The 23,192-nt window shown below is 37.4% G+C and overlaps 1 protein-coding gene across 3 annotated transcripts; it reads left to right on the top strand.

Moving 5' to 3' along the window:
* Window positions 1–160: 160 nt before the first annotated feature.
* TRIM23 (tripartite motif containing 23) lies at window positions 161–22,961 on the top strand. Of its 3 annotated transcripts, XM_064405380.1 has the most exons (11): window positions 161–318; window positions 983–1,145; window positions 8,867–8,988; window positions 9,790–10,068; window positions 10,663–10,845; window positions 11,376–11,591; window positions 12,663–12,797; window positions 17,603–17,732; window positions 17,850–17,960; window positions 19,368–19,492; window positions 19,874–22,961. In XM_064405380.1, the coding sequence occupies exons 1-11, from the start codon at window positions 229–231 to the stop codon at window positions 20,051–20,053; spliced, it is 1,734 nt and encodes a 577-aa protein (XP_064261450.1). In that variant the 5' UTR covers window positions 161–228; the 3' UTR covers window positions 20,054–22,961. The 3 variants fall into 3 exon arrangements, with proteins under 3 accessions (XP_064261450.1, XP_064261451.1, XP_064261452.1); XM_064405381.1 differs by lacking the exon at window positions 9,790–10,068; XM_064405382.1 differs by lacking the exons at window positions 161–318; window positions 983–1,145 and adding an exon at window positions 4,967–5,099.
* The last annotated feature ends 231 nt before the right edge of the window (window positions 22,962–23,192 follow it).

Here is a 23,192-nt window from a genome sequence, read left to right as displayed (position 1 = left end):
GCGGCGGGAGGGACTACAGCCCCCAGGGTTCCCAGGGCGGCCCGGGCGCCGCACCACCACCTGCTCCGCGCGCCAGTGCTCCTGTGGGGCACGCTGGGAGTCGTAGTTTTACGTTACTGCAGTTTTGCAGTTCGGCAGGGCGGCGCCTGCGCCCGCCGGGGTGGTGCCTGAGGTGGCGGCAGCTCTGCGCTGCTTCCTGCGGGGCCGCTCCGCTCCGCCCTTCCCGAGATGGCGGCCCTGGCTGTAAACAAGGCCGGGCCGGAGAGTGGCCGCGGGCTTGGCGGCGGCGGTCGCGGCCCGGCGGGCGCTGCGGTGAAGGTGAGGCGGCGGCTCGGCCCAGCTCCTGTGGCGGGGCGGGCTGTGCCCGCCCTGGACGGGGCGCGGGAGGCCTGTGGTACAGGATATGCCCCTGGGGGTGCCGGGCTTGTGGATTGGTTGTGGTGTTTCTTTTTTCTTTCTGTACGACCATCAGTTTTGCTTTTTGTTTATAGTTAGAGATGTTCCGGCCCTCAAGTGTTTGCTCGCACTAGCTCGATGCTGCGCTTGTAGCTTGCTAGCTGGCTCACTTGGTATGACTGACCTCTTTATGAGCATCAGCTGCGAGGGGGAGCTCCGCCGGCCAGCACTCTGCTCTGCCCGGGGCTTGCTGGCCGCTTCCTTTTCCTGCCAGGATGTTTCTTGCTTGTGCCGCTTGACCAGTAGGCTTACTGTGGCAGCGTATTAAATGAAGTGCGTAGGAACTAGTGGTGGTCAGGCAGGATGCTGAGGAGTTAAAATGTTCTGTTTGTGTCTGATTATTTATTTACTTTTTAAAAATCGATAGTATGATCGTTGCATGTGTGCATATAAAGCAAAATTACTGACTCAGCTTATGTACTGTGATTGCATGAACATCTGTGAAAAAAATTGTGCTATAGTTTCCTGTGTAAAGTTTTGCTTTCTAATTAGCTTGAAACCAAAAATGGTCTTTTTTAACTTACAGGTTCTTGAGTGTGGGGTCTGTGAAGATGTATTTTCGCTGCAAGGGGACAAAGTTCCCCGGCTGCTTCTGTGTGGCCACACTGTCTGCCATGACTGTCTTACCCGGCTTCCCCTTCATGGCAGAGCAGTTCGTTGTCCTTTTGATCGACAGGTTACTGAACTAGGTAAGAAAATAGAAGTTTGACGTTCTTGAAACCTTGCAGTCAAGGGTATCTAGAAGATAATGCTTGACATAGATTCTTAGTGCTCCACTTAGTAACGATATTTCCAACTAATGAATGTGCAGTAAGGAGAAGAAAGAAAGGATTTTGCCTTTATGTTCTTGAACCTGGGCTTGCACGCTTTATACCTGGACATTTACAAAGTGACTGCTCTGTTTCTGTGTAAGAGTTCTTGAAGTATGAGTATTAGTTTCCTATTGTCCTAAACACTAAACCCATGTAATTGAATAGTTAAATTTTTGACAAACCTTTGCCTGGATTCATGATGAAGTGATATAGAGGGAAAGATCAGTGATAACAAACCTGGTTTTTACAATGTTAGTGACTTCTATACATGCATTATTGATAGTGGCAGGCTACCAACAGGAATTCCCCTACTCTGATAATGTCTGCACATGGTATTTGAAAGATAAAGATTTTTTTCTTACAGTGAAAGTTTATTTTAGGCAAAAGATGGCATGTGCATATAATTTCTTCAGAATAAGAATTATTCTGAAGTCCACATGGGGTTGTGGAGAAGACAAGTTATCAGAGGAAGCTGTAACAAAAAGAACTTGTTAATAGAACTGGCTCCAGCAGTTTTGAAAAGCACTGGAGGAAAAAGGAGTCTGTTGAAAGGAGAATCTTTAGAAAAGGGCATCTCTAATCTTGCAGGCCATGAAAGAAATATTTAAGTATCAAATTCACTTGACTTTGAAGTACAAGAATCTGCTAGGATTATTAAGGCACTCTGCAGGAAGTTTTTGTGAAGATAGAAATCAGGAAAAGAAATATCAGTCTTGTACGAAAGAGAGATTTGTTTTTTAGGCAAGGGAAATGGTAAAGTGTGAGAATCATGAATGATTGCCAGTCTAGTAGAGTGGTTAAGAGTAATGGTTTGTTTGGCTTCTTATCTATGACTGTACAGCTGCACAAGATTTCTTAAACTATGCTTTTAGAGGAAGAGTCTTAGAGCACAACACTTGGTCCTGTTGTGCTCTAATGTGTTATGAAACATTTTTGTCCAAGACCACTGCTTTTTCTCTTGTGATGGGGAACTTGTTGCTTCTTAATTTTTATTATGCAATTTTTCCCAGGCATCTGAAAGGATCCTATGGTATTTTTTCGGTATGTTTCATGTTTGGTGAAAATAAAGCTTTACAAAAGCATTTACAGATTTTTTTTTTAATCTTTCTGATGAGTGTTTGATGAAATGCCATGAAATGTTATTAAATCTCCAAGTTTCCTAAAGTTAGGAAGAAGGATTAAAAGCTTCAGGATCCTTAACTCGTATTTATCAACTCCTTAATATGCTTCAGGATATTAAGGAGTTGATAAATAGAGTTTCATCCTGCTGTCTAACACTAGAAAGAAGAAGGATGCACTCTGAGCAACAGTTGCTTACTAAAGTAATGGGTAGAACATCTCAGCCAAACAGCTTGAAAATAAAAATACTTCTGCGAATAAAAGTTTCACCTGGTGATCTGAGGGAGGGGGAGGTTGTAGGCACTTTAGTCTTTCCATACCCAATACCCTTGAGACATATTACTGGTTCTAGGATATAAAACTAGGAAGTTTTGTGGAGTGCAGCTCATGGCCCCTCTTTGAGATATCTGTACATTTGCTACCTTTCTCTAATCACCTAGTAGTTGCTGGTATTGGTTAAATTTGCTGCACTAGTTCTGTTTTGTTCTAGAGCTTAGGAGCAGAGGGGGCAACTCAGCGCCCAGGGTAACTTTTCATACTTCCCTCCCCTCCATTTGATGATATGAGAAAGCAAGCTCCATGTTCACCCTATAGCAATTCCACGATTCCAATAAAAAATTAATGTTCTCTAGTCTCAGAGAGTTGTTTAGTGTCTAAATCTTGATTATAGGACCACGGCCAACTGAAAACTCTGTTGAAAGAAAAGCTGTAAAATTAGAACATAAAGCTAGCTGTGCTGAACAGTTTCTTTATAAATAACTATGGATTTTATGGAGACTTTTAGTTGGTCTAAAGTAACCTATGGTACTTTTTTTCCATTGCTCTTACTACCAAAGCACTTAATACTATATTCATCCAAGTTTTCCTAAGTAATCTTGGGAGCTTTTTGAAATAAATGCTGGGAGATCTGTATATGGGTAGATGTAGCTCTGTTTTTTTGGAACTGGACTCAGTTTAAATATACAGGGCTGTCTCTTCTTTCTATGTACAACCGTATGTGAGGGCTGGGTTAGAAGTACTTTGTGAATCAGGATTTTTGGAAATACGTGTTCTGCAACTGAAAATTGAAACATTGTTTACATGCTTAGCAAAATTTTCTAATAGTTCACAGAATCCTGTTACAAGAGAAAACATTTTGTAATGAGCAAATAGGACTAATGCTTGTCCAAACCATTCTGCATTGCAGAATAGAGAAAACATTGATTTTTGTTGGGTTTTTAAAGAATTCTTTAATGAAATTGCCTGTGATTTAATCTTCTAATGGAAAATTTTCAATTAGTATGGACATGCTGAAGGTATGTGAACTGTTGTCTTCAATTGGATTAACTTTTTTTTTAACCAAAAAGGTGCAGTGGAAAAGTTTGTTTTATTTTCAAACTTTTGAAATCATATATTCTGGAGAGTGTTGATTCAGGCAGTTTATATGGGGGAAAATCCCATAAATGGTGTCCCTAGAAAAAGAGGCTTCTCTCAAAGATTTTCCTTAAGGTATGTTTATTTGGGAGAAAAGACAAAGACATTTGGGGTTTTTTAAAATTAATATGCGGACCAGGGTATTTTTAGGAAAAATGCACTTTCGGAAAAATGTTACAGCTTTGGAGTTTCTCTCTATGTACCATTATGGCAGAGCTGAAATTATTTTCTGTCATTAAAACTTGTTCACAGACATATGCAGGTGATAGCATCCTTCATGGAATCCATCTTATTGGTATTGCTTACATTTACACATGCCTTTGCTAGTGTTTGAGTGCCAAGCTGAAGCTTAAAAATGCTGTGCAAAACAATGCAGTTAAACATTTAGACGAAAGTTGTTCCTTTATCCCTTTCATTGTTTATAATACGTTCGCAGTCAAGCTTCATGCTTCTGAAATTGATGTTTGTGTTGTTAGCTGGAGTCAGTCTAAATATCGTTGGTCTGTCAGTATCTCTCATTCCTGGCTGACACATTTCCTGCTATTCATGTCTTATTCTTCTTTTGAGATGACAGTCAGAATGTGTAATGATTTTTCTAATGGGCATTCTTTCTAGGCACAAGGATGAGATCACTAGACTCTCTTACATTTGTGATCAAAGCAGAATTTGAGGTGAAGTCCAAGAGATTAAATGGATGTATTTACAGAACTCATTATTTAATTATTTCAAATATAAAAAAACCACTTTGTCAGTTGTGTTGAAAATGTGTAGGTCAAGTACCTAAAAATTTGATAGGTAGAGTTAAAAGGAGCAAAGTCCCATTTGTGCAAATATGTAAACTTTATGATGAATACCAATGAAATCAGACATGACTTTTTTATGAGAATGCATGCTTATGACAAAGTAATCCACCTAGCTCATCAGGGGAAGCCAGTTTATATGGTCTTCTTGTATTTCAGTGAAGTTTTGGTACTGTCTCTCACAGTGTCCTGCTGGACAAAAGGTCCAGCATGCAGCTGGATAAACAAACACATCATGGGATGGGAGAGTAGCTGGCTCACGGGTCAGGCACAGAGGGTTACAGTGAATGGGGTGACATCAGAGTGCTGACCTGTCACTAGTTGGGTTCCACAGGGCTCCACCTTAGGCTCTGTGCTCTTCAACATCTTCATAAATCATTGGGTGCACGACTGGGGGGGATATGAAGCTCACAGATAGAAAACTGGGAGGAGCTGTAGACTCTGGCCAGGAGGCCCTGCAGAGAGGGCTGGGCAGCCACCAACCACGTGAAGTGCAAGAGTAAGGGAAGGTGCTGCGTTCTGCACCTGGGATGGGGCAACCCTGGGTGTACAGACAGACTGGGGAATGAGAGGCTGGAGAGCAGTGCCATGGAAAGGGCCCGGGGGTTCTCGTCCATGGCAAGTTGAACATGAGCCAGCAGTGCCCTGGCAGCCAGGAGGGCCACCCATGTCCTGGGGACATCAGGGACAGCATGGCCAGCTGGGCAAGGGAGGGGATTGCCCTGCTCTGCTCTGCACTGGGACAGCCTCACCTCGAGTGCTGGGGCAGTTCTGGGTGCCACAGTGTAAGAAGGACAGTGTGGAGAGTGTCCAGTGAGGGCATGGAGGCAGTGAAGGGCCTTGAGGGGGAAGCTGCATGAGGAGAGGCTGAGGTCACTTGGTCTGTTCAGCCTGGAGGAGACTGAGGGGAGACCTCACTGCAGTCACAACTTCCTCTTGAGGGGAAGAGGAGGGGCAGGCACTGATCTCTTATCTCTGGCAAGCAGTGACAGGACCCAAGGGAATGGCCTGAAGCTGTGTTGGAAGGGTTTAGGTTGGATATTAGGAAAAGGTTCTTCACCCAGAGGGTAGCTGGGCACTGGTACAGGGAAGTAGTCATAGTGCCAAATCTGCCAGGGTTCAGGGGAGTGTTTGGAGGATGCTCTCAGGCAGTGTGGTCATTGGGAATGGCTTGTGCAGTGCCAAGACTTGCACTCAATGATGCTTGTGGGTCTCTTCCAACTCAAGATGATTCCGTGATTCTGTGCTTTATAGAATGCTTGCTGGTTATAAATTCTGTTTCAGTAAATTAAAAGTTAGCTTCACTTGTTTTTTAGGTGTGACCAAGATGGACATGTTATACACTTGCTTGTACTTGTATTACCAAGTCTCATGGTACATAATAGAAAGAATATAAGAGCCATACATCTTTGTTTCTCATGACAGAGTTATGAACAAAAAAATAACTACGTAATAGCTACTGATTTATCTTTTCTGATCTTAGTTACAATTCAGTAAATTACTTTTGTTTCGACTTTCTCTTCACTGCTAGACATGGAACAGAAGTGACATGATTAAAATCGCATACAATGTTGTAAATTGAGAAGAGTACTTCTCAGTTTCTAGCGGTTTTGTAACAAACACTGAAACCTGTGAAAGAAGAGACTTTTGTAAGAAGCTCTGTAATGATTGAATAGCTTGTTCTTCTTGCAGCCTTACCCAGTGTTTGCCTAAAGACTAAGACAATGTTTGCTTAAAGACTAGGAACTATAATCTCTTACTAAGTAGGCTTATCCTTTTGGTACATGTACATCCATTTATACTGGGCTATTAATGGCTATCTGGATTAGTAGCTAATCTGAAAATAGAAGGTGCATGTTAGTATCAGCAGTCATTATTGTGACTATTTTGTATGCTGTAGAAGCTGAAGGTTGTGCACAGTTAGTTTCCTGTGGGAAGGTGCTAAACACCCTAGAAGGGAAGCAAGTAGCCACTTTTCAGTGCTTTGTTTTCTGAGAGTTAGTCTGTCTAGATATCTATTTAGTAAATCCAGACTGTTTAGAAAATGTTTTGATGTAAATTAAATTCTAAAAGTTTATGTAGTGCTCTATATTTCTTCAGCTGGTAATACGAGGTGACTGTTTCTTGTTCTGTGTTATAGAAAAAAAAAAGTTATCATGCTAGGAGTTCTCAACCTAAAAAAATTTTAAGCTCTGAAGTCAGAATATGTCAAAGCAGACTTTGCTGGTGCTTAGTGTAATTTTGGAGGGACAGAACATACCTTCTGTAAACTCCTACAAGTTCTGTGATAAATAAAAGTAAAAATATTTTGTTTGTTTGTTTGTTTGCATCTTATTTTGTGGAGTGCACTGACCTTAGATTGGGTGTTGGCAGTGTAGTGTCTCTCTGGGCAGAGAGGTCTTCAACCATGGAACTGATAACTGCAGAGGTCCCTGACTTTAAAAGCACAGACTTTTTAAAGCACCTTGCTTTATATCTAACTTCAGTTAGATAGCACTACTTAGCACTAGTTACTAAGTAGTATTTCCATAGGCCCATTTCTGCAAGCAGCAAATGCATGGTCTTTACTGGTAAACATGTTTTTTTAAAACAGGTTATCAGTGTTGTTTTATATCCATCGAGAGTGTTGTAGCATAAAATTGTTAAAAATGCTCCCATTTATAGCTATAGGAAAACAGTATCATCCATTTATTGCCTTTAATCTGTGAGGCACATAAATTCTCAGTGACCAAATTTGAAATAGCGTATTACAGTCTATAGTCTAAACTGTGAGGAAGATGGACTAAGGAAAAAAGTTTCGTGAAGTTAAAGTGGAAACTACATAAAGCAGTGTGGTTATCGACTGGGTATTTCTCATAACTGTATAGTTGTTGTCTGTCTCATCATTTATAAGTGCACTTTCATTCCAGTGATAAATTACAGTCTGTGGAGTGTTTGATGAATGTCCATATTGAAGAAGTAAAACTTCATGTCTGTAAAAGATCAGTGAGATGACACTGAATTCCAGAAGGATGAAGGGCACATACTCCTACGAGACTGCCATAGGGCAGCATACTTCAGGAGTTAGGAAACAATGTGGGACAACTGGACAAATCAAGTAGTCTGGGCTCTCTGGGAAAACACATGGGAATTCTGTTTCCTTGAGTTCATGTCGATAGCTGATGTGTCATGTGCACAAACTGAAGTGCAGGAGTTTTGTCTGTGTATAAGGAAACAATTTTGACTGTAAGAGTAACCAGGCTCTGTCACACCTTGCCCAGAGGGGTGATTGCATCTCCCTCCTTGGAGGTCTTCAGAAGATGCCTGGGTGTGGTCCTGGGTAACCAGCTCTAGGTGATCTTAGCAAAGTGGTGAAGGGAACCCTCCAAATGTCAACAATTTTGTGATTTTGTTATGGTTAAAAAGTAATGATCCAGTGCTCAAAGATGATGCTTTATCTCATGAGCCACGTTTTCCTTGCAACAGAGAAAATGTCATTAAATTTATGACAGTCACACTGGAAAAAAGTCAAGGGATAGCAATTTTTTGAAGAAGCAACTGCTAGGATTCTCATATGCTATGTGGCCTATACAGTTACCATTTAGCAGCAGTTATTGGGATGCAGTTCTGATTTTGCTTCTCATCTCATTGCTTCATGTTAACTTCTACAAAATAAGGATCATGCAGGAATAGAAATGGATTTCTGCTTTCCTCTAGGGAGTATGAGTGATCTTCCATTTTCTCAAATAGTATAGTACCTTGGGTTTTGTTTCTGAATATTGTTTTAACTCTTACTTAGATTTTGCTGGCATGAGATCTGCAATTGGTGTTGCATCTTGTGATACAGGGAATAAGGTTTCTCAGTAGGGAATTCTTCATGGCTTCAATTACTAGGGTAGAAATGTTAACTATACCTCTGGAAAGAATAATTTTTATAATACACAGTGTGTGTTCCTTGTATTCTTTAGTTATTGCAGATTATTTTACAAGTATTTTTACTAAGTTTCTCTAAATTTTTAATAATCTTGGCATCTTTTGATAGGGAAGATCTGCATAAATATTAAATAGCTCAATGATTAAAGGAAGGAAGAAGATGGAGTGAGCTTGCAGAAAAAATGCTACCTCAGTGAGGTACTTGAGTATCTCACTTTGCTAATATTAATGTAGTTGATGTGTTCCTAATATTTGTCTGAATCTCAACTGTGGTTTGTGGAATTTCTCAAAATGATATGTGCTTGAGATTTTTCTTCCTCTCCTTCCCTTTGTTTAACTCTTCATCAAAAATAGGAGATTCTGGTGTCTGGGGATTGAAAAAGAACTTTGCTTTATTGGAACTCTTGGAACGGTTACAGAATGGACTTGCTGGGCAGTATGGGACAGCTGAAGAAGGCATTGGTCTGTCTGGAGAGGTACTGAATTTTAAACAAAAAAAAAGTTTCATTTGCTACGATGTATCTCTAAATAGGAAAAAGATTGAAAATCAGTTCTTTGCCAAATGTAATTTCACCAATAATACTGTTCTTTTCTTCCAGTATCTAGTATTAAGGCTTCAGTTAATTGTTCATAATTAAATACTCATTTGTATTTGACTAAAGCAGAAAATAAAGTGGTATTAATAAACATACATACTATTTCACCCCCTTTTTATGCTTGTAGGATTTTGAGAAAAGGTAACTCATTTTAGTCATATAAGCACAGATTTCTGAAACTCCTTAGGCATTCTTCCTCAACACTTCAGCTATTCTTGTCAGTAGTTGCCTTTTTTAGTAATTTTATTATATACTTCATTACCAAAAGTAGCTGCTTTTATCATTTTAGTATTAACAGCTGGTGTGCAACGTATCTTGCAGTACCATTCTAGATGTAGATAACTTTTCTAAGTGCTTATTTGACTGTTGGTGTTTTGTTTTACTGTAATTCTCTGTTCTGTAATAAGTGCATTGGAGGAAATTCCCAGAACCAGATTTATTTTCTCCTCCAAACCTTTACAACTTGCACTGAAGCTTGGATTTATAAAATCACTGAACACTTTAAATTTGTGTTTTCAAAAAGTTCATTGAAAACTTATAAACAAATTTCAAAGTAGTCCAAATATTTATTAGTGTATAACTTTTGAAGAAAGCCTGTATTGTTGACAAGTCTTCTGATTTTTCCTCCATTATTGGGATTAAATGTTAACCACTTTAGTTTTGCCTGGTTTTCGTTGTTAGAGTATCATTCGTTGCGATGAAGATGAAGCCCATGTTGCATCCGTGTATTGCACTGTTTGTGCCACTCACCTGTGTGCAGATTGCTCCCAGCTTACTCATTCTACTAAGACTCTGGCGAAGCACAGGCGTGTACCTCTTGCTGATAAGCCTCATGAGAAGACGATGTGCTCCCAACACCAAGTGCATGCCATTGAGTTTGTTTGTTTAGAAGAGGGCTGTCAGGCGAGTCCTCTCATGTGTTGTGTCTGCAAAGAATATGGGAAGCATCAAGGTCATAAGGTACTGCTAGTAGTTAATTTCTAGTCATGCCATGGGGTGGCTTGCATAGTTACTTATCCAAATAAAGTACAAAAGGTTGTCAAAAAAGCAGGATAGATTCTTGATGTGTTCATCCCATTCTTTAATTTTCCCTTTGTGTCAGACAGTTGCCATGGTAAAATAAAGAAAAAAAATGTCTAAGAACTCAGTGAGTTACTAATGTGAATATATATGTGAAGAAGGACAGTCTCTTTATCTGCTGCATTTTTGCATGATATTGGGCCACCATTTTAAAAGCTGTTTTCATAATGCAGACACTACATACATTTCACATCACTGGTGCAACCTAATTGTCCTTCTTTTTTATAATAAATTATGATAAACAAGTAAGTTTTTGTTTACTTGTGTAATTGCTAGATGTCTGAGCTAGTTCCAGCATAATCTGTAAGTCCTGACTGTTTTTTTTTATTGCAATATGGTTTTAAGTTCTTATTTGGTATGTGTAAATATATGCCTATATACTTGCACATGTATATTAAATATGTAGTAAATTAGAAAAGATTATTAAGGAGAATCATTATGATTGATGTTTCGTATGTTGCTTTTAATTAATAGCATTCTGTCTTGGAACCAGAAGCGAACCAGATTCGTGCATCCATTTTAGACATGGCTCACTGTATAAGAACTTTCACAGAAGAAATCTCTGATTATTCCAGAAAATTAGTTGGAATTGTTCAGCATATAGAAGGAGGAGAACAAATAGTTGAAGATGGAGTTGGAATGGCCCATACTGAACATGTATGCATTTTAAAAAATTTTATCTACCCCACATGCACAGTTTATTGGCTTTTCTGTAATAACTAGGATAAGGACTTTCTTTGAAAATTATGTGTAGGTTTTATAGGGCAAGACTTCAAGGTCTTCTATTTAGCAAGTCTGTGTTGAGACTTAGGTCAGCAGATAGATGGGAACTTGAGTGTTACAATGTTTTTAGGCTATATAACAATATGGAGGCACTGCAAAAAGTTATTTGACTCCTAGTGTACAGTCTGTGTGTGTTCTCAGGTGGTGTAATACTATTGAGCCTTTTTTCCCTGGTCATTTTTAGTGAGGTGTCTATACATGCAAAAAGCTATGTGATTATGGGAATAACTTCTAGAAGTGTTTTGGTATTATGCAGAAAGTCTTATCAGCCCTAACTGGGACTTGTACTGTGATGTAGCCAACCTGATGTGAAAATAATTAGAATCTGGAATAAAATTTAAAATTTGCTCCTGCAATCAACTGGTATCCTTAAACTCTTGGATCTCTGTACTGCAACACTCTAGGTACCAGGAACTGCAGAGAATGCTCGCTCATGTGTCAGAGCCTATTTTTCTGATCTTCATGAAACCCTTTGTCGTCAGGAAGAAATGGCTCTTAGTGTTGTTGATGCTCATGTGAGAGAGAAGTTGATTTGGCTTAGGCAACAGCAAGAAGATATGACCATTCTCCTGTCACAGGTTTCAACAGCTTGCCTTCACTGTGAAAAGACTTTGCAACAGGTAGGTTGGCAAGTGAGCTGTAGCATATGGCAAAATACATGGAAGTACAAATTCATTTTAGACTATTAAAAAAGAGATAGATGGTATTCTGCATTATTTTCTTATAAGATTAAATTAGACTTGGTCTAACATGAGATTTAAGTATTCATCACAAGGGAGTAAGATAATCGGTACAAAAGCATAGAGTCCTCTAGTTACTGGAAACCCTGCGGCATGATTTTTCTCGAGTTCTTTCTGATATTTGTGAGGTTAGTGGGAAGGCAAGACAAGACTGAAGCAAAGAAAAATACCTACAGAATGTATTGGAAAGATTTTACAGTTGCAGGTACACGTATAGATGTTTGAAGCCAGTTGTCATAGCTGGCTGGTAGGAAAATGTGTTTTACAATTAAATTAGGATTAAATTTCAGTAGCACTTGTAACATTGTAATTCAACATCTTAAATGTATGACAAAAGTGGCTGTGAGTTTCTCATTCGTCTCTTACTCATTCAGTTTAATTATAAGAAAAAGTAAATAGTATGTGTAGCAAATAGTAAACTGAGTGTGAGAAGCTACATCTTGAATGTGTTATTTGTTCTTCTTTTCCCCAGATTTGTTTAGAGCTTGTGTTTGGTTGTGTAGTCAGGTTTGACTGTACAAATGTTCTGATCATGAATGGGTGGATACTGATATTTTCCTATTGTGTTGCTGTATGCTGCAAAATAGTTGCTCTGTTCCATCTGCTTAAATGATATATGAAAAATATAAATGTTCTTTATATGTTACATTGTTATTATTCTTATAAATTATATTATTCCTAGGTGGGTCATAATGAAAGTTTGTTTTTTTTTTTTATAAACCTGCAGAACTGCTTAGCATCTCTTAGTGTAAGAAAACTGTTAAGATATTCATATTTGTGTTGCAATTTTAAATAAATCTATTTTATAAACATTAATTTCTTAAATTTCTTAAAGTAGTGTAGTGTATTTCTATTTAAAATGCCTTCTTTCTAGCAATCATATTGTATTTGGGGTATTTTTAAGTAAATTACTAAAGAAAAGGCATGCTTTTGTTTTCTTTGTCTGTTTAGGATGACTGCAGAGTAGTGTTGGCCAAACAGGAAATTACAAGATTGCTAGAGACATTACAGAAACAGCAGCAGCAGTTTACAGAACTTGCAGATCATGTACAGCTGGATGCTAGCATACCTGTCACTTTTACAAAGGTATTCTTAATCTCATGGAAGTACAGTTATCCACTTTATGATGTCCCAAATCTAATGTAAAATAAAGCAGGAATAATAGATGTACATTATTATGCTGTTTTTGTTGCAATAAGTTGAGGCAATTCAGTATCAGTTAGAGCCACATTGTCTTATCACATGATGAGTGCAATCTGGTATTTGAACAAACCACGATGCTGCTGTAATAAGGGTGGGAAATGTTCTTTTGACATTGACCATATCAGTAACTTTGTTTGAACATGAGCTGTTTTCTTCTAAATAAGTTGGATAACATTTGTGAGTTCTAGAAACACCTTTCTTTAGAAACATATCTGATTATTTCCTGGAGAGTGCTCACTTCTTTTAAATGGAATACTAGTATTACAACTTTCAGTTTCTAATGTTAAAAAATTTTATTTCTTCAGTTTATTAAACAGTCATTTGTTTTACAGTTGCTTGGTATTCACCCATAGCTTAGCTTATACATGATTAATCTTCTAAGTAGGTTTGGGTTTTATTGCTTCAATATAATTTCAGCACCACTTTCTTGAAGGGGATGAAATTATTCACAGTTTGATAATGGTACTTCTATTTGGTGTATTTATGTGGTATTTGTTATGCTTTCCTCATAGGAAAGTAAATATTTTTGAAACTCAGTGAACAGGAGGTACTTTGATGTATGAGGGTTTTTTGGTTCTGAATGAGTGAAAGAGGAAGAGGATCTATTGTGGCTGAGACAAAAATGAGAATTTAACTGTAGCTGTTGAAGCATTTACTGTAGGGAAATGAATGCTTCCATAAAGATTCTATGTCAGTTCTTGCTGACTTGAGAAATTAAATTTCTTCAAAATTATTTTGTAACCTCAGTATATTTGAATTTCCATGTTAATGCAGCATTTTCACTTCTGCCTGTCTCTTTCCTATTCAGCAGAGACCAGAGCTGGTAGGGCTTAGGAAACCTCTTCTGCAAACCCTCGTTATTCCATGAATGAAGCGGTAATCACATTTCACAGATGAAGAATTGCGAGTCAGAGGGGCATTTTGAATGTCTGGCTTTGGCTTTCAGAGCTATTCATCAGATTTGGATAATTTTGGTTGTGAATTTTTGAGCATTTGGAAGGAGAATGATGGGAGCTAGCTAAAGTGTTACAGGAAGCCTAAAATAGGCTTGGGGGACCCCAAACATTTGGTTTTGTCTTGTAACAATTTGTATTTTTATTAAGTCTTCTGAAGGTTAATTTCTGAATTTCAAAGGTGCTAAAGTGTAATTTTTCACAAAAAAAAGCAGCAGCCACAAAAAATAAGGTGAAAGTAATTCCTTCAGCCTCTTACTTTTTGTTTCCTCACATCTGATAAAGCTAAATGTTCTCTTTCTTGACAATATGTTTTTAGATTACTGTTATGCTGATGCCCTCTATTGTGACTTGCAGTGAGGCTTGTTATACACATCTGGACCTGACAACAGATATCAGGCAGAAATAAAATCTTCAGATAAAAACCTCTGTACTGTTATTATATTACTAGAAAGGTCTCTCTCACAAGCTAACATACACTGAAGGCTGAATCCATTATAAAATGTAAAAAAGCATTTCAGACAGTACCAGATCAGAGGAACATTTAATATCAAATTTAAGTTATGGAGGTTTAAGGAGGGGAGAAATCCTTTTCATTCTTGAAAGTGAGTAAATTTTACCTTTTTTTTGTTGGTTTGTTTCAGTGATGGCACAGGAAAACAGGCATAGTGCCATTTCCTCTTTATGAGCCAGCTAGATACAAAGCTCTGAAGGGAGGATTTGGAAAACTCCTCACTAAGGAGCATGATCCTTATTTAAAGATGGTTTTCTGTTAAATGAGTGCAGGGGCTGTAGAACATTATAGACCAGTAATGCATTTGGTCACCGTTAACATGTGTATGTGCATACTGTGGAGAGAGAAACTATTAAGGAAGCAGTGCCTGAGACTGACAGATAAATTCTCATTATGATGTTAAAGTAGCTATGGCAACTAACCCTTAACAACATCAAGACTATCTGAGAGGGCAGTGTTCTTTCAGATGGAAAGCACTTTAAGATACCATTAAGTAAACCTGTACAGAGGGCTTTTGTCTCATCAAATTTCTTGAAAGAGGTCAAGATGAAAAATTGAAGAGATCATAGTTGTGGATTTTTCTTCTGCACTTTCTGCACTGAGATTTAAGAAAACAAGTTTTTCTTCAACAGAAGTCTAAGGTTACCTGTTTTTAAGTATGCGATTGAGTTAGGCACATGCCAGAAATACAGACATGAAGGGGTTTTATTTGTCATTTTTAAGCAACATTTTAATTAAAGGTGCTGATACAATTGACAAGGAGAGACTCTTTCATGTCAATTTTTAGCTGTGATCATGAGTAGTACATTAATACTGACTCATATTGCAGATGCTACACACAGTTTTCTAAATAGCAACTTTGCTTGAAATGGTTTTTTTTGAAGTGACAAAACTGCTTGTTCAAAAAGTGGAAATTTGGTATCCGTTGTATTTTTCTTCCTTCTGAGAGAATACAAACATGCTGAGAACAGCCTGTTTCCATTCTAAACCTTAGAGAAAGCAAACTGCAACAGGATGGCTAAATTTGACGTGACTCATCTCCTTCGTTTCCTTAATGATTTAAGTTGTATTGCCTCTGCCCTCCAGCCATGGGAGCTGTCAAGGTGACCAGTACATCTGGTGGAGCTGTGAGAGGATTGTCAGATTGGCTCATTGTCAGTAAGCTCTGCCCATAGCCAGGGTACTGCCACCTTCAAGAAACCTGTGAACTGAGCAGCTCTATCCAGAGCTGCTGCTTTTCCTTCTTCCTTTCAGGTGCAGAGAAGAATTGGGGAGATTCACTGACAGAAATTTTGGATAAAATCAGAACTGAAGTTTGACTGTGAAAAGAGTGCTGGAGACATGGCATTTTTTAGACTTTTCAGAGCCTTTTGCATACTTATTTATGTTTTTGCTTTCTCAGAATCTTTTCTGTTGATGTGCTTGTCAAAAATCTGCCCACAAGTTCTTCTTTTCCAGAATGAGATAACCCATTCTGATAATCGTGTTGTGTGCAGCGTTGTCACAGAATTTCAGCTCTGACTCCAAATATCTAGAACTTAGACAAAATTTATTAAAAAGCAGTTAAGTCTCAAGGTTTTATTTTCCAAATCTCAAATAATCTTTTGGTTGTGGAGCATCTGCCTTGTGTAATAGTAGTGCTGAACCTGCTGAGTTTATGCAAGTTCATTTCACAGATTCAAATAAAGTAATTTATTTCATAGTGAGTAGGTAGTCTGTGGAGTTCTATGATAAGGAACATCTGGGCCCATTTAGGTTTCAAGCAGCAAGTAGACAATTTCATTGGTGAATAATGCATCAAAATCTGCTGGTTGAGGAAACTTCACAGCTGGCTTAGGAAATCCATGAGCTGCAAGCTCTTAAGCACAGGGAAGTTATTTAAGACAGTTATCATCACTATGTACTTTCCTTATTTCTTACTTTCATGTCCATCTTTGCCTAGTTTCAGACAGTGTATTTGATGAAATGAACCTTTGATCTGGCTTTTACACTTACAGTCATGATGTTGCTGACTCTTGCATTGTGGTAGTTGCATAATTATATTTTAAATTTTTTGTAGGAAGCAATTTTTCAAGGTATTTTTATTCTCTTCTAGGATTGTGATAGCATAAGGTCATTGAATTGTATTGATTATTCTGAAAGTATGCTACTTCTTCGATGACAGAAGGGAGAATCCAGTTGCTTGTCATGATGACAATATATCCAGATACATAATGGATCCTCTGTGTGTGTATCTGTGTGTATACGGAAAGAAAAATAGTTTGATATTTCACATTGTGTGATATAGATGTTTATATGTCCTTTAACACTGGCAACCTGTTGGTCTTTTACCAAGAGATGTCGTAGCATTTTTGCACTCAGTAGTATTTCTTCTGTAAGAAGAAAGAAGAGGCTGTATGGAGTAGGCACAGTATTGTCTGGATTTTGCAAGAAAACAAATATACTGCCACGTAGTTCTGGTGATTGAAACTCCTGATCTTTCATCAAGATAGCAGTTCTAAGTACTTCAAAATGTGTTTCGGGAATATATACCAATCTCAGAATATGTGTTTATTTTAGACATAAAGCATTTTATGCTTTGCCATTTGATCACAGTGTCATCTCCTTCAATACTCAACAATAGTTTGGTGTAAACTACAAATATGGAAGTTGATTCTCATTTCTTGTCTCCAAGCATGACTTAGGGGATTTTGTTTGCTTTCCTCTACTGTTTCAGAATACTGCTTAGTGCTAGTAATGTTGCTGTTGCAAAGGATTGGAAGAGACTTAGGGTGAAGAGGTAAAGCTATGGAACCTCCAGCAAGGAAGTAGCTCTCTAGGTGGAGGAATTAATAATGTGGGGGGAAAAAAAGAGTTTTCTGATCAGAGAACTCTAATTAATTGCCATAAAAAATTGCTCACATGGTCTCAGCCAGGAACGATGCAAGAATTTGAAACTTTATCAAATACAGACATACTGTCACAAAACTGGCTGACTTTCTAAAAGACATGTAGTAACTCAGGTCAGGTAAAAGTTACAGGTTCACTGCAGACATTATTGGATATTTTGGTTTCTATTATTGCTGGAAGTGATTGATGATTGTGCCTTGTACTTTTGGAGACCATCCATTTAATCATTTTAGAAATGGCGACAAAATACACGTTTTAAACATAAGGGTTTTCTAGATTCAATTTCCAAAATTTGCTGTTGTCATTAATACATGATATTCTGTTTCTTCCAGGACAACCGGGTACATATTGGACCAAAAATGGAAATTCGAGTTGTTACTTTAGGATTAGATGGAGCTGGCAAAACAACTATTTTGTTTAAGTTAAAGCAAGATGAATTCATGCAGCCAATTCCAACAATAGGTTAGTAGCTACAATTTAAATGTAATGACTTTTCTGAATGTTTGATTTATCTGCTAATTTTGTTTATTTTATGTTCATACAGAGCTGGACTGTAAAAATTAAATATTTTTATTCCAGGTTTTAACGTTGAAACAGTAGAATACAAGAATTTAAAGTTTACTATTTGGGATGTAGGAGGAAAGCACAAATTGAGGCCTTTGTGGAAACATTATTATCTCAATACCCAAGGTAATACTGATATAGCTCTTAAAATGTATTTTGTCTTCTAGCTTGTGTTTCAAAGCCAGACAGATTATTAACAGAAATAATTTATGACAGTAGAAAGTTGTTCATCTAATGCAAAGTACAGCTGTTAGATTCATGAGCTAATAAATTTTAATCCAGTTGGTCAAAATGTCTACTGCATGATAAAGGTACATTCTCCATAAATCCATCAGACAGTTCATGGAGCCAAACAAAATTAGAACCTCTGTTAAATTGGTTCTAGCTGACAACAGACAAGGTACAGCGTCCCAAAGTCTGAATAGTGAGAAGCAGTACTTGCCAGGTATGAAATATAAATAGCACTTGAAAATACTCAGCTTTTAGGAGCCTTTAGATAGCAGCTTAAAAATTCTACCAAGTTCTGTAACTTCTAACTTGCTATTGCAGTGTGACTGTAGACTATATTATTGAGTCTGAAAACATTGATGAACTTAAAAATTTCTGTTGTTTTGTAAATCCTCCATAGGTTTTTCCCAATTCAGAAAGAAGTTCATCTTGATTCATTCATTCACAATTATCTGAAATACTTAGGAATTACAAACACCAGCTCATGTGCTGAGCTTGGCTTTGTGCCTTTTTCAGCCTTAAATGCAAGCTTTAACATGTTAAATTACTCATGTTTTCAAACTTTTAAAAGTTGTGTTTTGGGATTTCTGTTGTCCTCCAAAAACATATTGTGTGAAGTAGCATGGCATCATGCCTGCCTTGGAACTGCATGTTGGAGAGAAAGCTACGCAGTTACCCTGGTACATATCTGCAGTAGGTTATTTTTAGTTTTTGGTGTTGAGGTTTTTTTCATTGCAAACCCCTTGATTTTAAATTCTGTCCTCTAGCTCTGCCCCCTTGACTCTGCAGTCTTTCTGGCATCTTAGTTACCCTCTAGTGGGTAGTAAAATCTAATGCTGCTATGTCGGGTCCTTGGCCATCTTTTCTGGATTGTGTAGTCTGTAGTTGTAGCAAGCTGTGCTGATTTGGCTAGACCTGTGAATATTACAGCCCATTAAGGGAAACTGAGACAGCCATATGGGAGTTAATGGAGTATAAATGAATCAAGAAATGGTTTAAACTGAGGTACTTAATCCACGCATAGTAAATCTGGTTTTAGACCTAAGTAGTTAAAATATCATAGCCTTTATGTTAGACTAGGAAAAAAATTGGATTTTTTTCATTGTTTTAGGATAAATTCTAGACTTCTGTTTAAAATACAGAAATATTTAAGGAATTTCTCAGTCATCCTGGATTTAAAATTTAAGTTGTGTACTGAGAAACTTCATATGGAAAGCTTCTAGAAAAAGGAATGGTGTAAGTTGAAAGCTAATTTTGCAGTTTATATGTGAATGTGTGTAAAACATTTCTCTTCTTCTTTCATAGCGGTGGTGTTTGTTGTTGATAGCAGTCACAGAGACAGGGTCAGTGAAGCATACAGTGAACTTGCAAAATTATTAACAGAGAAGGAATTGCGGGATGCCTTGCTCTTGATCTTTGCTAATAAACAGGTACTTATGACTTGGTGTTACTCTGTTTTCCTCAACTTGTCTATCAAATTCCAACCTTCTGAACCCTCTGCTGTGGATAGGGAGTGCTAATGTGGAAAGCATAAAATGTAGATATTTTCCTTATGTGTAGTGCTGGTCAAGTAAATGGTGGTGCTAAATAGATTGATCTTAAGTAGCTAAGTAGCGTGTTTAGTAGATTGATCAACCAGGGTTTTTTTATAGTAAATAACAATTAAACAAGTAGTAAATGCTTAACTGGTTGATTTGTCTTTTGTGTTTGAAGAGCTGTTATGTCATCTGTAGTTTCAGTCTAAGCCGATGAAATGGCTTCAAATATAATACAGAAGAATAATTGAGTCTTTGTATCTGATTCTCTTGCAGGATGTAGCAGGTGCTCTTCCAGTGGAAGAAATCACAGAACTGTTGAGTCTCCACAAGCTCTGCTGTGGCCGTAGCTGGTATATTCAGGGTTGTGATGCCCGAAGTGGTACAGGACTTTATGAAGGATTGGACTGGCTTTCAAGGCAGCTAGTGGCTGCTGGTGTCCTGGATGTAGCTTAACTGTACATCAGCTGCAATTTAATGTTGTAGTTTATGGTTTTGTTTTGTTTGCACGATTTATGGTGTTGGCACCAGGTCTGCTCCCTGAAGAGGGGACTTTATTTAAGTTGGTGGTTACAAAAAAATATAAACCTTCATCCTAGATTGGATAATTGGTTCAGTAAACTTGTGTCATTATAGTGGTTTTAAAAGTTGATACATCTACATTTAATGGGAATGGAAGAGTGTTACAAGGATGCCTTGAAATTCCTTTTCAAGATATTGTTAACATTTAAATTTTTTTCCTGGTAAAATATGCATTGCATTTCATGTAATAGTTATAATGCGGTTACGGTAGTTAATTGGTATTATAAAAATTCTAAGTAGTTTAGGAATACTTTCCCATTAAGCTATTCCAACATCCATCTCAAGTTTATTAGAATAGCCAGCTCTATTAGTTAGAGATAAGTGGTGCTACTCTTTAATATCAAAAGAATCCATCAGTATAAAGGTGGCATTGAAATTTAAATGCAGCTACACCATGTAAAAAAAAATGCTTCCCTTATTATTTATTAACCTACTTGTTTGTTACAGAAAGGTAGCATAACTGCACAAAGAAAATTCAGAATTGGAGAAAAGTATTGCAGAGCAAAGGGGCTGTGGCATTACTTAGCAACTTGTTTTATATCTTGGGGGCAGGAGTTAGTTGGGTTTTCCACACTGAATTATTTATGGACATAGTACGGTGATACTGAGGTGAAAGTGTATACTTAGAGACATAATCTGCCTTTAGAGATCAAGTTTATTCCTGAAAAAGTCAAATTAAATTTTTAAAAACCAACTTCTTAAAGAAGTAGTGTGGTGTAATGTCAGTCCAGCTGTGTGTTTTTATGTAGAAGTCATGATTCCAGAATAAGGTAGTGGCCTTAAAATATTCAATAACACAATGTAAAACCAGTGAACACTAATTATAAGTCCTTAGAAGGGTAGATGATAAAATGTGATATAAACCTTGCATAATTAGATTTTCAGTTTTTACTGTACCTTCTACATGGAATTGTCACCAATGCCTCTATCTTTGAATATTACTTATCCACAAACCCATGAAGTACGGGTGTAGTGCTGTTTAAATTTAGAGAAGGTTGCAATGACCTAGTGATATGTTTTTTTCTGCTGGACATGAAACTCTGAACAATTTTATCTGTCTGATATGCACACCAGAATCTTCTTCCCTTTTCTCTAAGTCCATGGCCACTGCCAGCTGAAGAAGTTATGCCATGGACTCTCTTCATGTTGGTAGAGAAGTTACAGTGACTGTGAGCAGTAGATCAAAATTCTGTATCATAACTTTTACTGGAGTAAAGGCGAATCAGGAGAACTAGATAGTGCGAGTGAACAGTGTTCTTTCACAGGTGTGGAGATATTTTTGCCATGCTGAAAAGTGTTTATTTTTAAGAGCTCTGGATCTCACCTAGTAAAGAAGGTGTATCCCATTATCTGTGGCTTTGCTTTCATTGTATTATTAGGAATTTTGTTGTTTTCCTACTACATACCTTAAGTAAAGCCAAGAATGTATAAACGAATAATTTAGTACATTTGCACTTTTCTTCTAGAGGGAGCAGTTAATGTAACTACTTCCTTATTACGACACTTGTAGTATTCTTCTTACTTAAATTTCAGGTAAGTTATGTTAAATGCAGCTTCAGATTCAGCAAGTCTAATGATGTGAATACCTGAAGGAACACTAAGCTTTAAAGTAGCTTAATGCTTTTGAAGTGGTCTTCAATGCCTACACATGTACAGGTACTGAGACAGAGTATTTAGTCTTTCTTTAGACAACCTGATAAATTTGGGAATCGTTTATAATGGAGTGAAAAGTGGGGTTTTTGCACACGCCAAACTTTAAATTGTTCTTCCTTCCCAACCTGTAACTTCTTGCACAGTATGCAGTTGGTGGCTGTGATTTGAGCATCTGCTCAGCCTGTGCTGCAGAGCAGCCCCTGACCTAATTAGGGCTGACTGTCCCTTCACAGCTCTTGAAATACAAACAAGTTCTGTTAAGTATGGTAGACATTTCTTGTAATATTTTTAACAGAAGACATGCATTCTTTAGAAGAATCCTGATTTAGTTTCATTTTAGCTGGCTTAAGCTTCAGTTACACATGCTGCTCAGCATCATTCTAATTCAAAATATTCAAGGTGACTAGTTGGTATTTTATGTAACATTAAATTTGAGGGGAGAGGAAAACTTCTCACTCATGCATATTTTCAAGTACAAGTGATTGCTTGTGACACATGGAATGCTACCATGAAAGTGTTTTTAAACTGAATTTATTTAAGATGACTTGAAGTAAATGTGAAAGTGTTGCATTTGTCTGTGAGCTCTTCAGTGTAGAGTACACTAAGAGGTTTATTTGTATTATACATTAATACAACATATAAATTACTTTAGTTTTAAATTTAAGCTTGTTTTACCAGTTTTACTGAACTTTAATTTTTAGTGTACTGACTTATGGAATATGTAATTGGAATATTTCTTGAACTAGAACTCACTAAATGCACTAAAACATTGCTAACTGTTTAGAAAGACTGAATTAACTTTTCAAAGGATCTTGATGTAATTTTGAAATTGAGTAAATGCAACATCCAGTGACTGTGTTGTAGCTTTCTTCAAAGAACTTCATCTCAAAAATAGTATGTATGTGCTAACTGAACAGTCATGTTTTATCACTGTTTCTGTATTCTATCTTTGAAATTACTGTGGACTGTGAAGGTCTGGTTCTGAGAGTGTTGAGTAGATGTGGATCTTAGGTAAAGATTTCTTTAAAGAAAGAGCTCTTTTAGTAGAAGAAATTTGTGAGCTGCTGCAATTTGCATTGCTCAGAAAAGAATTTCTTTTCAATAAAATATGTAAAACTTTGAGAACTAATTTTAATAAACTTGCCTTTTTGTTTTGTTTTCTAAGGTCCTCTGAGAATAGAGGTGCACTACATTTAATTTCCTGTGGAATTTTTCTTACTGATGCTGTACCTCACTAAAGATAAACTTCCTCATGCTAACAGCAACTTTTGAGGAAATATATTTGGTTACCATGCATCATATCTCAATTCATAAATGAAGTTAGCAGAACTGTAAACTCCCAAGTCTTTTATGAGTGCAG

This window comes from Passer domesticus, chromosome Z (genome assembly GCF_036417665.1).
Source record: "Passer domesticus isolate bPasDom1 chromosome Z, bPasDom1.hap1, whole genome shotgun sequence".
NCBI lineage: Eukaryota > Metazoa > Chordata > Aves > Passeriformes > Passeridae > Passer > Passer domesticus.
The sequence above is the reverse complement of the archived record's forward strand: the minus strand, read 5'-3'. Positions and strand labels throughout refer to the sequence as shown.